The 12,614-nt window shown below is 43.7% G+C and overlaps 1 protein-coding gene across 1 annotated transcript; it reads right to left on the bottom strand.

Moving 5' to 3' along the window:
• Positions 1 to 1,006: 1,006 nt before the first annotated feature.
• Positions 1,007 to 10,721, bottom strand: LOC122769127 (fibroblast growth factor 10-like). Its single transcript, XM_044025428.1, has 3 exons — positions 6,805 to 10,721; positions 1,915 to 2,018; positions 1,007 to 1,570 (listed from the first exon to the last, which is right to left on the bottom strand). Exons 1-3 carry the CDS (start codon positions 7,262 to 7,264, stop codon positions 1,379 to 1,381), a joined length of 756 nt encoding a protein of 251 aa, XP_043881363.1. The 5' UTR covers positions 7,265 to 10,721; the 3' UTR covers positions 1,007 to 1,378.
• Positions 10,722 to 12,614: the final 1,893 nt, after the last annotated feature.

Genomic DNA, 12,614 nt, shown 5'->3' with positions numbered 1-12,614 from the left:
TTGAAAGGACAATATGCTTGTCTGTACTCTGGACTCCTTTAGGTCAGTGGACTTGTCGGTCATGTTCACAGGTCATGTTCACAGGCCTCTCTCAGCTCCTCTCTCACCTCCTGTCCTCCCTGTTTTTCATGCATGTCCTAAGATAGATGTTTCGGAGAGGCGGGATAAGAGAACATGAGGCCCGGAAGCCTGCAGTGTTAATGTTCTCCCTGTGGTCTTTTCATCTGGCATCAGGGCAGCTGCCATTGATTAGTGTGTTTGAAGATGATTACTGATGGAAGTAGGTGGTCAGGCACCAAGGTCATATCTCTCGCTCTCTCTCCCTCACTTACATGCAGATCCATGGAAACCCACGAGGTTGTGGAAATGCAGACAAAGTACTTTTTCTTTTTAGTTTATTGCCACTAGTATTATCAGCAGGTGCTTTCGCAGCTCTTTTTTCCATGTCCAAAAATGGTGGAATGTTGCCGCTTCACAGCGTTTGGGTAAAATCGGGGAATGATGTCAGCACCTACCAGGCATACCAGGGAATTTACCTCCCTCCCATTTTGTTGTGGTTTGTCTTGTGTGTTTCCCGTTTGTTTGGAAACCAATCATTAGTGCAATGGTTGCCACATGGAATATCTGGCTGGGCATTAATGGTTGCCTTTTGTCCCCTTTTCTACCTCAGAGAGACCCCAGATAAGAATTACCATGACCTGAACATTTGCCAGGGTTTCTCAGTTCTCCGGTAGAAGACAAAAATCAAAAAATCAGTTGCAGAGGAGAAAATGGTAATTTTATTTTCACATATAGAGTTCCTATAAAAAGTAAAGCATGCAAAGGAATGCTTGCCTTGTGAGATTTCCCCTCCAGTTAAATATTTCACGAAATAAATAAATCATAACAATACAGTCGAAAACACAGTGGTTAAGTATTAAACATTTGCTTGTTTAAATGTGTGGTATCCGCTATTACTGAATGCTGTCACAATAAACTGAGCATTTCTCTCGTATTTCATCTACCTCTCCCCACCCCGCACGTCTCACAGGAAAACATGGATCATAAATAACATCTGTATCTACTGCAGTTCATTAGCTGGGGCAGCATCCGTGTTGTCGCCGTCACACACAAACTCCAGGTGCAAACTGTTTGGCACAGAAAAGACAGGCATCCTGTGCCACAGAAAACACAGATATCACCTTCATCTCAATCACAGTCACTTGCAGAAACCATGCTTATTTGTGTTATTTTGTGTGTAACAGTGTTAGTGCCTTGTTTCCAAATTAGAGATTTCCAGTGAATGTCTTTTTTTTTTTTAAATTTTACAGCTTATCAGTATTGAAAACCTCTCTGTCCAGTGCTGCTTGTCCTCCTCTCTGCCGTGGATTTCTTCAGCTCACACCATAATTGGAAGGAAGTGGGTGGCCGTGTTCTTCCTGCGTGTTTTCTTCCCTTTGAGTGGCTTCCCGTGGACGTTCAGACCCACAAACATCTGCCTCTTCTTGTTCCTCCACTCGGCTGACGCATACGTGTTGTAGCCGTTCTCCTCAATCCGCTCCTTCAGGGTGCAGTCGATGCCGAACTCCCTCTGGAAAAAACACAGCAGGTATCGTGTTTCAGTGTTATATCCCCAACGTGTGAGGTTAAGGCAAAACACGGATCATTTTCTTGTGCAAATCCACTGTCTGCGGTCGAACATGGTACAATGTTTATTTACCTCCCCTTAATCAACACTAAATGTCACTTTGTGTGCTTGTGTGGAAACTAGTTCTAGAGGTTTGCGTGCATTCTCTGGTCTGGTAGCGATTCAGGGTTGATGCAGCGGCTACAAAACTAAAGATAAGACCTTCTTTGACAAGGACACAAATATCTAACACACCATCTTTCTTTCTTTCTGGAGCATCCAGATTGACCTTTGACTCTGATACTAACCGCTCCATACAGCTCCCCCTTCCTGCTGAGTGCCAGATAGTAGTTGGTGTTCAGCCCTTTGATGGCCACCACTCCCACGTCCACCGAGGTGATTTCCAGGATACCTGCGATTCGGAGAAAAGAGGGCGATGTCACGATGTGTTGACCTTCACGGTGAACAGAAGGGTGGGTTTGCACCAGATTTGACTGTTACCAAACGGATCTCTCCAGAGATGCATGCATCTCCCCCCCACACACACACACAAATAAAAAAGTCAATGCAGAGGAAGTAAAGGTGATAGGATGTTTTCCTGACTCATCGAGAAGCAGTCAGCAGCGGTCAGAGGCCACACCAGACGGATACAGCATGACATCAAGGACTTAATCATATCAGTGATATTATAAAGTTGCTTCACAACCTCCACCTGTGTAACAGACTCCAGCTGGAAAGGTCGTTAAGTCTGAAAATTGTAGGTGGGTAGACGCCCGAGAGATTCTCTGATTGTTGTTTATATAAATATTCAGGTTTCTCACAGGCTATTAGAGGAGCTAATTTATACCCCTGTTAACAAGGGGATGCTTTTGCTGCAGACAGGTCTGGTTATTTGTGTGGTCTCAGTATCAGAGGTCAGAGAGATATAACTTCCTAATGTGTCCTTTGACCAGGGAACCCACTTATTTAGGCGCGCGTGTGTGTGTGTGTGTGTGTGTGAACCATGCCCGTTCCCATGGCATGTTGGAGCTCATGCCTCAGACTTCCTTTCCACACTTCCTGTGAGCTGTCGTTATTTTATCCTGATAAGCTCACTTATGTGTATACTCGCGCGCACGCACACACGCACACACACACGCACACACACACACACAGACAGACACACATGTGTCGGTGTATGGGTGTAAACTCCAGAAAGTCGACAACATCCTTTGATCAGATCAGCAGCTCCTCCTCTGTCTGATGACTGTTTGTGCATCAGCCCACTCTGCTGTCAGCTCCACTCACCGGTGGCTGTGGGGCCTCTGGAGCTGCCAGTGTGGTTCATGAGTGGGCAGCTTGAGGATGCAGGTGTGACCCCAAAGAACAATCCCCTCTCATGAAAGTACAGCAGCTTCTTTCCTCGTCCGCGAGGTCTTGGGCTGTATCAGTTTCTAGTTCAAACACTGGCACCTTGGGGCAGTGAGGCCTGAGTCGGCAAAGGCAGTGGTGGGGACTGTGATACAACGGTCATTGAAGATCTAAGAGGAGCTGGTTTCTGTATGGGATCAGGTGTCAGGTATGGAGTGAGGATGTAAGACAATCTATGGCAGTCTCTGGCTGCTCTGTAAACATGGGAGGGATGAAAGGAGGGAGAACAGAGGAGGACAGAGGAGCCATGACAGTGAGACTGGGGGTGGAGTGAGGATTAGAAAGGCTGCAATGATCACTGATCAAAGTCAGCCACCGGAGGCAGGGGCGAGGCAGATTGTATACACACACACACACACGTACGCACACACACACACACATGCACTGCCGTTATAAACACACATTCACACATGCAGCAGTAGCAGGTGAATATGCACTTGCACACAACTCACAAACTCAACCTGGCTGCGAAGCTACAAGCTCTCCATTTATTGTTCTCTGGTGGAACCTGAGATTGGCCGAGGAACGGAGAGCAATAAGGTTACGGCTGCAAGTATGGGAGCACGGCATAAGTCAAAATCTGCTCCTCGTTTAGCTCCCTCTCACAAATTACAGCATTAAAGGCCTTTGGCCTTAAACGTGACAGCGATGCTTTGTAAGGGGTAAATTTTACAAACCACATTTGAAAAAAAATCTTGCCTAAAGTGAGCCGGCCAAGTTCAGCTGTTTACGCAGGGAGAAAGCTGATTTTCTCTTGCATGCTGGTTGCTTTTCCCCTAATGTGTGGCTTATTTGATATGCTCTGTTTGGAGTTACAACAGTAAATGGTGCGTTAGTCGGGGGGAATGGAGGCACACAATGCCAGTGAGAATTAAAGGTGGTTTTTCCACAGTGGGCTGCCAAAAAACATGTGCTTTCCAGCTTGTACTGTTACGTTTTTTTCTTCCTCCTACTTTCCCCTCTTTGATTCTTATGCCCGCACAAAATAATCCTTGTCCAGATCAGTAAAAATGGAAATTTTGATCGGTGCTGCTCTCGTACAGAAAAGTGGAGCGAGGTATGGAACTAACTCTCGATAAGGGCCACACTGACTGTGTTTACATAGAGGGGATATCCACCTTCACCACCTCTGAGAAAAGCTATACATCTCTGTCCTTAAGCCTCCATAAGAGTGCCATCTGTTTTGGGGTTTTTTTGTCATGACACTGCTTTGATTAAAGGAGCACTGTGATCCACATACAATATAATGTATACTCAACTCTTCAGCCAACAAACCTTGGCTTCAGTATGTCACCAGTTTACTCGCTGAGTTGTTCGGAGCTGCTCGTCATCTGTGAATCTATGAGTACTGGGATTCGTATGGTATCGCTTCTTTGCTGACTTGAACATAACCTCCATCCTTTTCTCGTTGCGCCGCTCCCTAACTTCAGCACAGGCCCCCTGCGGGTATGAGGACCATGTGGGACAGTTTTACATTGGCATCCCCATAAATCTGTAGGAGGCTGGATACCAGTTCTTTAAGAACAGACAGAAGGCCGGGTCCTTGCAGCCTACATATAACAGGAAAATGTTAACTGACATTAACTTCCCATCAAATGGAGTTCTTTTTGCAACCACCGCTATATGCATAGGGCTGGGCAGTAGTTCCATAATGATATATATATATATATATATATTGTGATATCATTTTCCTGAATATTAGTTTCACAAAGGTTCGATATACATCAATATAATGTGCAAAGTCACCTTAATAAGCGATACATAATTGCATAATTGTGTTTCAACCACGACACCGATGCGGAGGTAAAAAATAAATATGAACAGCCTCCAGGGGGCGACTGGTGGTTGCAAAAAGAACATTTTTCCGAGCAGCTAATGGTCTCAGTCGCTATAGTTTCAGCTATTCTTCAATAGCACACAATGTCAGTTGTGTAAATTCTGTTCCCATCTAGAGAAAAGTCGACGATAGTAAAAGGTGACAGCAGACTGACAGCTCGTATCGTCCAATCGGAGTCTGGCTGCAGATGAAGTCTGTAGACCACAAGTAAGTGGTTTCTTCAACATTCACTAAGCATCATTAAATGATAAAGGGGGTTTTGCCCATAGACCATATACATAATGTATATGTGTATTATAAGGCACGCTGTCGTTCGCTATTCATCAAAGGACATTTTTGTCGCGTCAAGGAATCATCAATGGTCCACAAAGAACATCAGTCCTGGGATCATGTCTAGCCCGAGGGGCCTGAGCAAAGACTGCAGCTACTGTTGTGTAGTATCCTTTACCATGTGAACCTGATATGACAGTGCATAATCCACACACAGTGTCCCCAGACCCCCTCAGGACACAGCGTTTTGATGGCACCACCATTGATACGGAAGACGCATGGCTTTGATGTGGTCACAATGATGTTCAGCCGTGTCATTCATGAACTTGTGCCTCTTGAGGATTTCTCTTTCACCTCGCTCTCAGTCATTCGGTTCACGCTCTACTCAAATACGCATATGAAGGAATAACCCAACACTGTTGTAAAAAATGTGGATTTGTGAGTCAACAGAATAAATACGACTTCATTCACACACCAGGACGCTTAAAAAGACACACTTCCTCACACAATTTCAGCGTCTACAGCTTAAAAGGAACTGCGCACAAAGGCGGCGGTGGAGACATTACAATGTATTATGGTCAGTAAATAAAGTTGCTTCTGCCATGACCTTGTCAAAACAAACATCTCCTCTGACATTTTACCTCCCCCATGTCACTTTTGATTGAATGTGTGGTTTATGTCTCCCAAGAGAAGCATGAAAAAAGTTCCATGTACGTTTGCCATGGGGCTGCGAGACAGCGAGCAAAGAGAGGAAAAATAGCATGTGAGAAGTAGATGCACGTGTGTGTGTGTGTGTGTGTCAGTTATAAGTGCGCACATGTGTCGTCGTTGGCTGCTATATGATCACACACCCACTGGCCGATAGCACACACACGTAGCTCAGTGGGAATGCCGGGACACTAATGAGAATGCTATTTTACTGAGTGACTGATATGCCGAAACATACAACGTGTAATCACTTTAAAGACGTGTTTCTCCGAGTGAGCACGTCAAACTGCTTTAAACAAACGTCTGATCTTTGACTGAGGGTATGTAATTTGTTTCGATGCTGGCTGGCAGGCGGGCAATCTGAGTGGGAGAGTGAAAGAGAGGCAGACACAGAGCGGCAGAACGAGCCTAAAAAGCATCAATGAGACTGACATCCGTGTCCTCCCCCCTGCTCCAGCGCTTGTTATCAGTGCTGTTTATCCTGGGATGTGAAGACTGTCTGATAATGACCAGGTTATCTGGCCCCTGCTCCTTTTTAAGCCATCTGAGAGCTACCACCATTGTGCTGAGTGTTTGGACAGGAGAGATATCAGTGGGATGTCTGGTTTAAAACAAAAAAGATGTCTAATCAGGAATGCTTGCTCCAAACGATGGGGCAGGCCGCTTCTATTGAAATATACATTTAATGTGAGAAGACGTTTTTATAGTAATTCATCCATCTTAGTGTTGGGGTAAGAGGAGCGTCCTGCAAAATAAATGATCAAATAAGAGAACATTACAGGCGTTTCTCAGCGTCCCTGAATAACAACACTAAACAGGTGTCTTCTGAGGCCATTTAAAGGAGTCTACTGGTGCATCATTTTTAGTCTCTACATACAAAATCTATTATGCACTTGTTTTACGGTTTCCCTCTGATTTACCTGAATTGCTGCTTTTTAAGTTTTGACATTGACATACTCACTGAGTTACTTACTGAGCGGGTCGTCCTTGCGCTTTGTGCCACTGACTGTTCCATTCCTATCGATCCTCAGAAAGAACTTCTGAAAAGAGAACAGCTTCCTCCTCCGTACATCCCCCTGGAGATGATGGTAGCTGCGCACATGTCTACCCTGCGGCCCCCCTGTCCGACCTGGAGGGCCCCCAGCGTTCCTGGTCCTAAGGACAAGTTCAGTCTCTGAAATGTTCAGTGGGACTCTGAGAGTTCGTGGGCTGGCGAGCCTCAGTCTTTCTCTGTGGAGCTGATGGCAGGCCGCCCCGGACAGGGACAAGGAGAAAACCACCAGGGCCAACAGGAGGGGCAAAGTCAGGGAGGAACACAGCGCTGGTGACTTTAGTCTGAAATTAGTCCCAGAGCCAGAATGAGCCCCTAACTGGGCCCTGGAGCAGGATGAGGCAGAGGCAGCCTTACTCCCTCCAGCAGCCCATCTGATCATGGTAGTGTGCTGTGTGGAGGGCTAGTGGCAGCCTCAGAGCCTGGGACATGCTGCTGGGGGTGAGGAAATGCTGGAAGGGCAAGGAGGGATGCCCTCCACACAACAGGCTGGTCGAGGTCCCCTGCAGAGTCCGAGTGCTTCGATTTGCCTTGTAATTATTATATGCGGTATTGAACTGCCGGTTTCACTCTTGTGTTTCAAGTTGATATTCCACTCTCTTTGTAAAATGATGATCGAAAAAAGTCTTCAGTCAATTGATACTGCTCTGCCGCTCCAGTGTGACCCTTGTATTTCCAGGCAGTTGCTGAGTTTTGGAAAGTTAGTGATGTCCCAGTAGAAATGTCCTTAGTTCCAGTGAAATAATAATAAAAAAAAATATATATGTACATGCACACACACACACACACTACCTGTCAGAGAGCTGCTCCACTCCACATGTGCAGGAAAACATTTTCAGATTTCACTCAGAGCAGGAAAACAGGATTCAAGTCTTAAAGAGGAATGTTGGTCAGTCCAGGCGCATGTCAGATAATCCATGTCTTCTTCTGTTGCCCTGTGTCTCCTGCTCTCTCTTCATGTCTCCCTCTCTCTCTCTCTCTCTCTCTCTCGCTCTCTACTCCCAAATGACTCCACCTTCACACAGCATCGGGGGTAACGGTGTGGGGTGGTCTTTCTCTCCCTCGGGATTAAGAGCCAGAGTTGTTCAACTCCTCGGCTTTAATGTGAATGTTCCTGGAGTGATCTCCTCACCTTAGGGGTGATCACAGAAAATGACTGTGTTGTATGTAGCTGTGTGACTTTGATCCCTCCCTCCTTTACTCAACTTCCCCTCTCTCACATATGGGAGTAAGTACTGCTCTGCATGTGTGTGTGTGTGTGTGTACTTGTATTTGTTACCTCTTCTGGACCTTTTCTGACATAAACACTGACCTTGCCAGGACCCGTAATCCTCATGGACACAAAAAGAAACTGCTTTTAATGAGGCTGAACCTCATTTTTAAGGCACTGGTTGAATCTGGGGCTCAGATTTGAGTCGTGGTTAGGTCACGGTTAGGCCCAAGGATTATCTGTTTCATTTTTAAAGTTAAATGTTTAACGCTCAACACAGTGTCAACCCAGTGTCCTCAGAAGAACAGTTGCACAAACCAGTGTTTGTGTGTTCCTACATACATGCAAATCTAGAGGTGATAGCGGGATTTATCTGACTAGATGCTGCAGAGCAGGAAGAAGCTGTGTGCTAGGATTGCATCAGCTCCCCGTGGCGGCAGTTTGCACTGATGATTGCTTTATTGGTTAATCAAAGAGTGGTTGCCGTGTTTTTACTGTGCATGGGTTGCAGAAAATAAAAGCTTTTACTTGTATTTTCCTCTCAGCATGTTTTTTTAAACCCAGTCCATTCATGTACAGTACACGTGGGGGTGATGAGTTTGAATTTGAGGTCGTGTTTGCGAGATGAATGTCACAAATTGAGATTGGCCCACTTGTTACTCATTAGGATGTGATAATCCTGACAAGTGGCAAGTCCTCGTCTGTCTCTTCAGATAGAAATCATATTAAGTTACTTTTGCAGACTGCTTCCATGTCTGTATGCTGTCTTATCGTGGTCATCTTGCTAAGGCCTCTCTCTTTCCCTCGAGCCACTTTATCACAGTGTTATCTCTCCCTGCAGCACTGTAATGCAATGAAGCTCTCCAGTTTCACTCACCAGACCTCTGTCTTCCTTTTGTGACTCGAGTGTCTGATTGGCTCTCAGCCAGTGAGACTCACTCTTATGCACCATGCATCATTCTCTCCTCAAGGCAAAGGAGCAGGAACAGGATGGACAATGTTGACTAGACAGTACAGCATCCATGCTGAATGTGCAGCCTATGACATGTGTTTTTCTTCGTCAGTTTAAAGACATGGTTTGTGCATTTTAGGGGCTCAAACTATAGTGAGAAGATAATGACATTTCCAGAAATCCACTGTGATAAAGGAAACGCACAGCTGACCTGCCTTATCTGTTCCCCATGATCCCCGTGTCTTTAATGTCGGGGTCTGTCCCGTTCCCTGTTTTTCTTCCTTTAAATGCGAGTTTTTAGAGCCTGCTTTAATGTCTGTCAACGATCTACGACCAGAGGAGCAGTCTTGTCTTTATCTGAAGATACAAACAAAGCAATCTTATCAGCACTTCCTTTGTGGAGTTGTTTGTGCAGTGGCAACTGCCGAGGAATTGGGAGGAGCAGACATCACTTACATTGGTAATAATTATATAGATAAAAATGAAATAATATATATCTGAGGTTTATTCTTTAGCGTTATGTTGGGATGCACCATTTATGACTTTTTGATATCCCGCTTGAATAATTCAGTGCCTCTGACTTGTGTGATTTGAATAACAACACTGTAATAACATGAAGCCGATTTGTTGGATTTGCTAAAAGAAAAGCACATTTGTAGATAAAAGGACGAGAGTTAAGTGTTAAGTTCGGACATTTTGCATCTAATGTTTTTGACCGTATTATTTTGCTCATCACTTATTCTACATGATCACTAAGTTCTAAGTATTTCCAGAACTCATACATTCTCTCAGTTTAATGCACCAAGATTGCATTTGACATTGAGGGCATGATGTCGAATTCTCAGATGCTGGCAGACTCAGGAGTCAAAACCTGTGCAGATAAATCCTCAGCACTCACTGTTCTTTCTACGAAGAATGTAATCTCTGTGCAGGAGAGATGTGGGCCTGCAATGATGCTGACAGACAAGCAAGATATCTTGGAAATCTTTACAGGCCTAGGAGTATATTCTATTTTCTTTTCTTCTAAATGCAATATAAGTGAGATTTGCAGGGTGTAGAGATGAGCTCACGACTCTTCGACTTTAGTATTTAGTGTATCTTTATAGATCTATCTCCCTGAATTGCCTTTTAAAGTTCAAAACAACAGGCAATAAAACAGACAAATGTGCATCTGATCCCTCCCTACAGGCTGTGGCTCGACCTGGGTTCTTATGCTCTTCTCCAAAACAAAAACATAATCTCAATAAATGCAATAAGAAGTCAAATACCGGAAATTTATACGCGTCAGTGGAGATGTGATTTCACAAATACAAAAAAAGAAGGAATCAAAATGAAAAGGCTATGTATACACTTTAGCACCAAAAAGCAAACAAAACGTTGTATCCACTTTTGTAGTGGATAAAATTAGTAATAAATGATAAGGTTTATCTTTTGTGTATTCAGGTGATAGATAATCATTACTGCTTTCTGAATTTAATATACTATAGTCAAGGATGTTGAACAGAACCAAAGTACAATTTTTAGGAATCTTTGTTCAATTAAACATGAGAACTGAGGAGTTCTCCCTCTGCTTTTATTTTGAAAGCAAAGATTATGTGGTAATCTACCTGAGAATATTGAAAATTAAACATCATTTTGTTTCTCACAAACTGGTGATGTTTTTACTAGGGATGGGAATCAGTATCGGTCAGTATCGGTATCGGTCCGATACTGTTTAAAAATCACTGGATCGAATATCGGAAAAATGTAAAATGTAAAAATGTAACATCTGGTACAATCCAAAAATCATATATGCCGCATGCTTCACTATGAACAGACTGTAAAGCTGTAAGTAAAAATCAGCAAAAGCATTTTAGCTGAGTCATGTTTGGGCTGTTTATGACAACACTATTTCTTACACAGTTGGAGAAGTACGTCTTTGAAATGACTCAGAAAAATGGGTTGTTCAAAGCTTCATAGTTCATAAATGGTCTAAAATGACTGTATCGGACTGATATTGGTATCGGTAGATACTCGAGTTTGTGATATCGGTATTGGTATTGGACACAAAAAAGTGGTATCATCCCATCTCTAGTTTTTACCCACCAATTCATCCCTTTTTTTTACATTTTATTTTCTTAAGACCTGCTTGGTTGAACATGTAGAAAACAGGTACATGACTTTAATTATGAGTGATTTATATGTCACTCAAAGTTAAATCCAGTTAAATGGATATGTAAGATTTTTACTGACACACCAGGTGATTATATTTGTGTCATCTGATCCGATACAGATGTGAAAACTTGGCCTAAGCACCTGAATTTGCTGAATCCCGGTCCGTGGAGCAGCAGGTGGATCCAACACCGCAGCACCATACTTATCTGTTGTTCCTCCATCTGCTCCACATGCACTGTATCACATTAGCGAGTCGAACTGTGGAAATCTACCTTATTTATGTCATGTGTCTCTGATTTAGCCCGGGCTCATTGTGTGTCTGCTGGCCACTCCATCCTGGTGCACTATCATTAAGCAGATGTTTTACGACCAAAAGCACCTAACTCCACATTACTTAAGCTCAAATCCATATGTGGTCTATGAGGGAATCAAACGCACAACTCACAAACAACCATACTGACCTATGGGAACCATGTGTGTGTGTCTCTGTCTGTGTTTCCCTGGGGGCCTTTCTTTTTTGTGTGCTGGGTCAGGGGAGGCTGAGGCTTTAATAAAGAAACGGGCCTGGTACAGGGATGCCAGTCTGACTGCCTGGGGACAAACAGCCTGATGGGGTCCAGATGAGAGCCACCAGACTGGACTTTTTGGTGCGAGGATTATGTTCCTGTGCCTTCCTCCGCTGTGGGTTTACAGTGGGATTTGAGGGGTAAGCAGCAAGATTAAAGTAACATTCTCTTTTAGAGGTTTTCATAGATCACAGGGAAACACGTTACCTTATGCTCCGAGGAGATAACTTGCATAAACACAGGATGCCCAGTTCATACTGGAGGCCTCCTTTTTCTGTTGGTCATCAAATGTAAATATTTAATGTGTTCCTGGCCGCTGTGTTAGTGGGTGTCTGGTAACCTACAAGATGAGGTTGCTGTTTCCCTCTTCAAGGTGATCAATACATGTTCGTCAGGTTATCCTGCCCTTCCTGACAGGCACTTACATCATCCTCCTCTGGTGAGTGTCAGTTTCAGCTGGGCAGTGGAATTTACTTACAGGTCAGACACAGGATCAACTGTTCCGGAGTGAACAGGGCAACATCAGGTGACAGCAAATTCTTAACCATAATAACAAGACTCTAACATTTAGGTTTTTTTTTTGTTATGGTAAGTTCACAAACTGGTTTCCCAATAAATGAATTTAATCTCATAATGTATCAGTGTTTTAATACAAAATGACACTAGTCAAGTATTGTCTTCACGAAAACTAAGCACATTTTCGCTACAATCTTTGTTCGTTTTAGTTTCATAAACACACAATTCAGTTTCAGTTAGTTATCATTTTTATTTTAAGTCAGTTAACGAAAATGCTTTTTTGTCTTTTTTTTTCAATTTTAGTTTTCGTTATTTCGTTAGCTTTCGTTAACTC

Source organism: Solea senegalensis, linkage group LG5 (assembly GCF_019176455.1).
Source record: "Solea senegalensis isolate Sse05_10M linkage group LG5, IFAPA_SoseM_1, whole genome shotgun sequence".
NCBI lineage: Eukaryota > Metazoa > Chordata > Actinopteri > Pleuronectiformes > Soleidae > Solea > Solea senegalensis.
This window is presented reverse-complemented; position numbering and strand designations above follow the sequence as displayed.

Bases quoted from the DNA above. Each gene is read 5' to 3' on its own strand.
- LOC122769127 (XM_044025428.1), bottom strand. From the start codon at position 7,264: ATGATCAGATGGGCTGCTGGAGGGAGTAAGGCTGCCTCTGCCTCATCC. The intron at 2,019-6,804 runs GTAAGTAACTCA...TCCGAATCGCAG, and splicing joins GCGCAAGGACGACCCGCTCA to GTATCCTGGAAATCACCTCG. The intron at 1,571-1,914 runs GTTAGTATCAGA...TGTTTTTTCCAG, and splicing joins AGGGGGAGCTGTATGGAGCG to AGGGAGTTCGGCATCGACTG.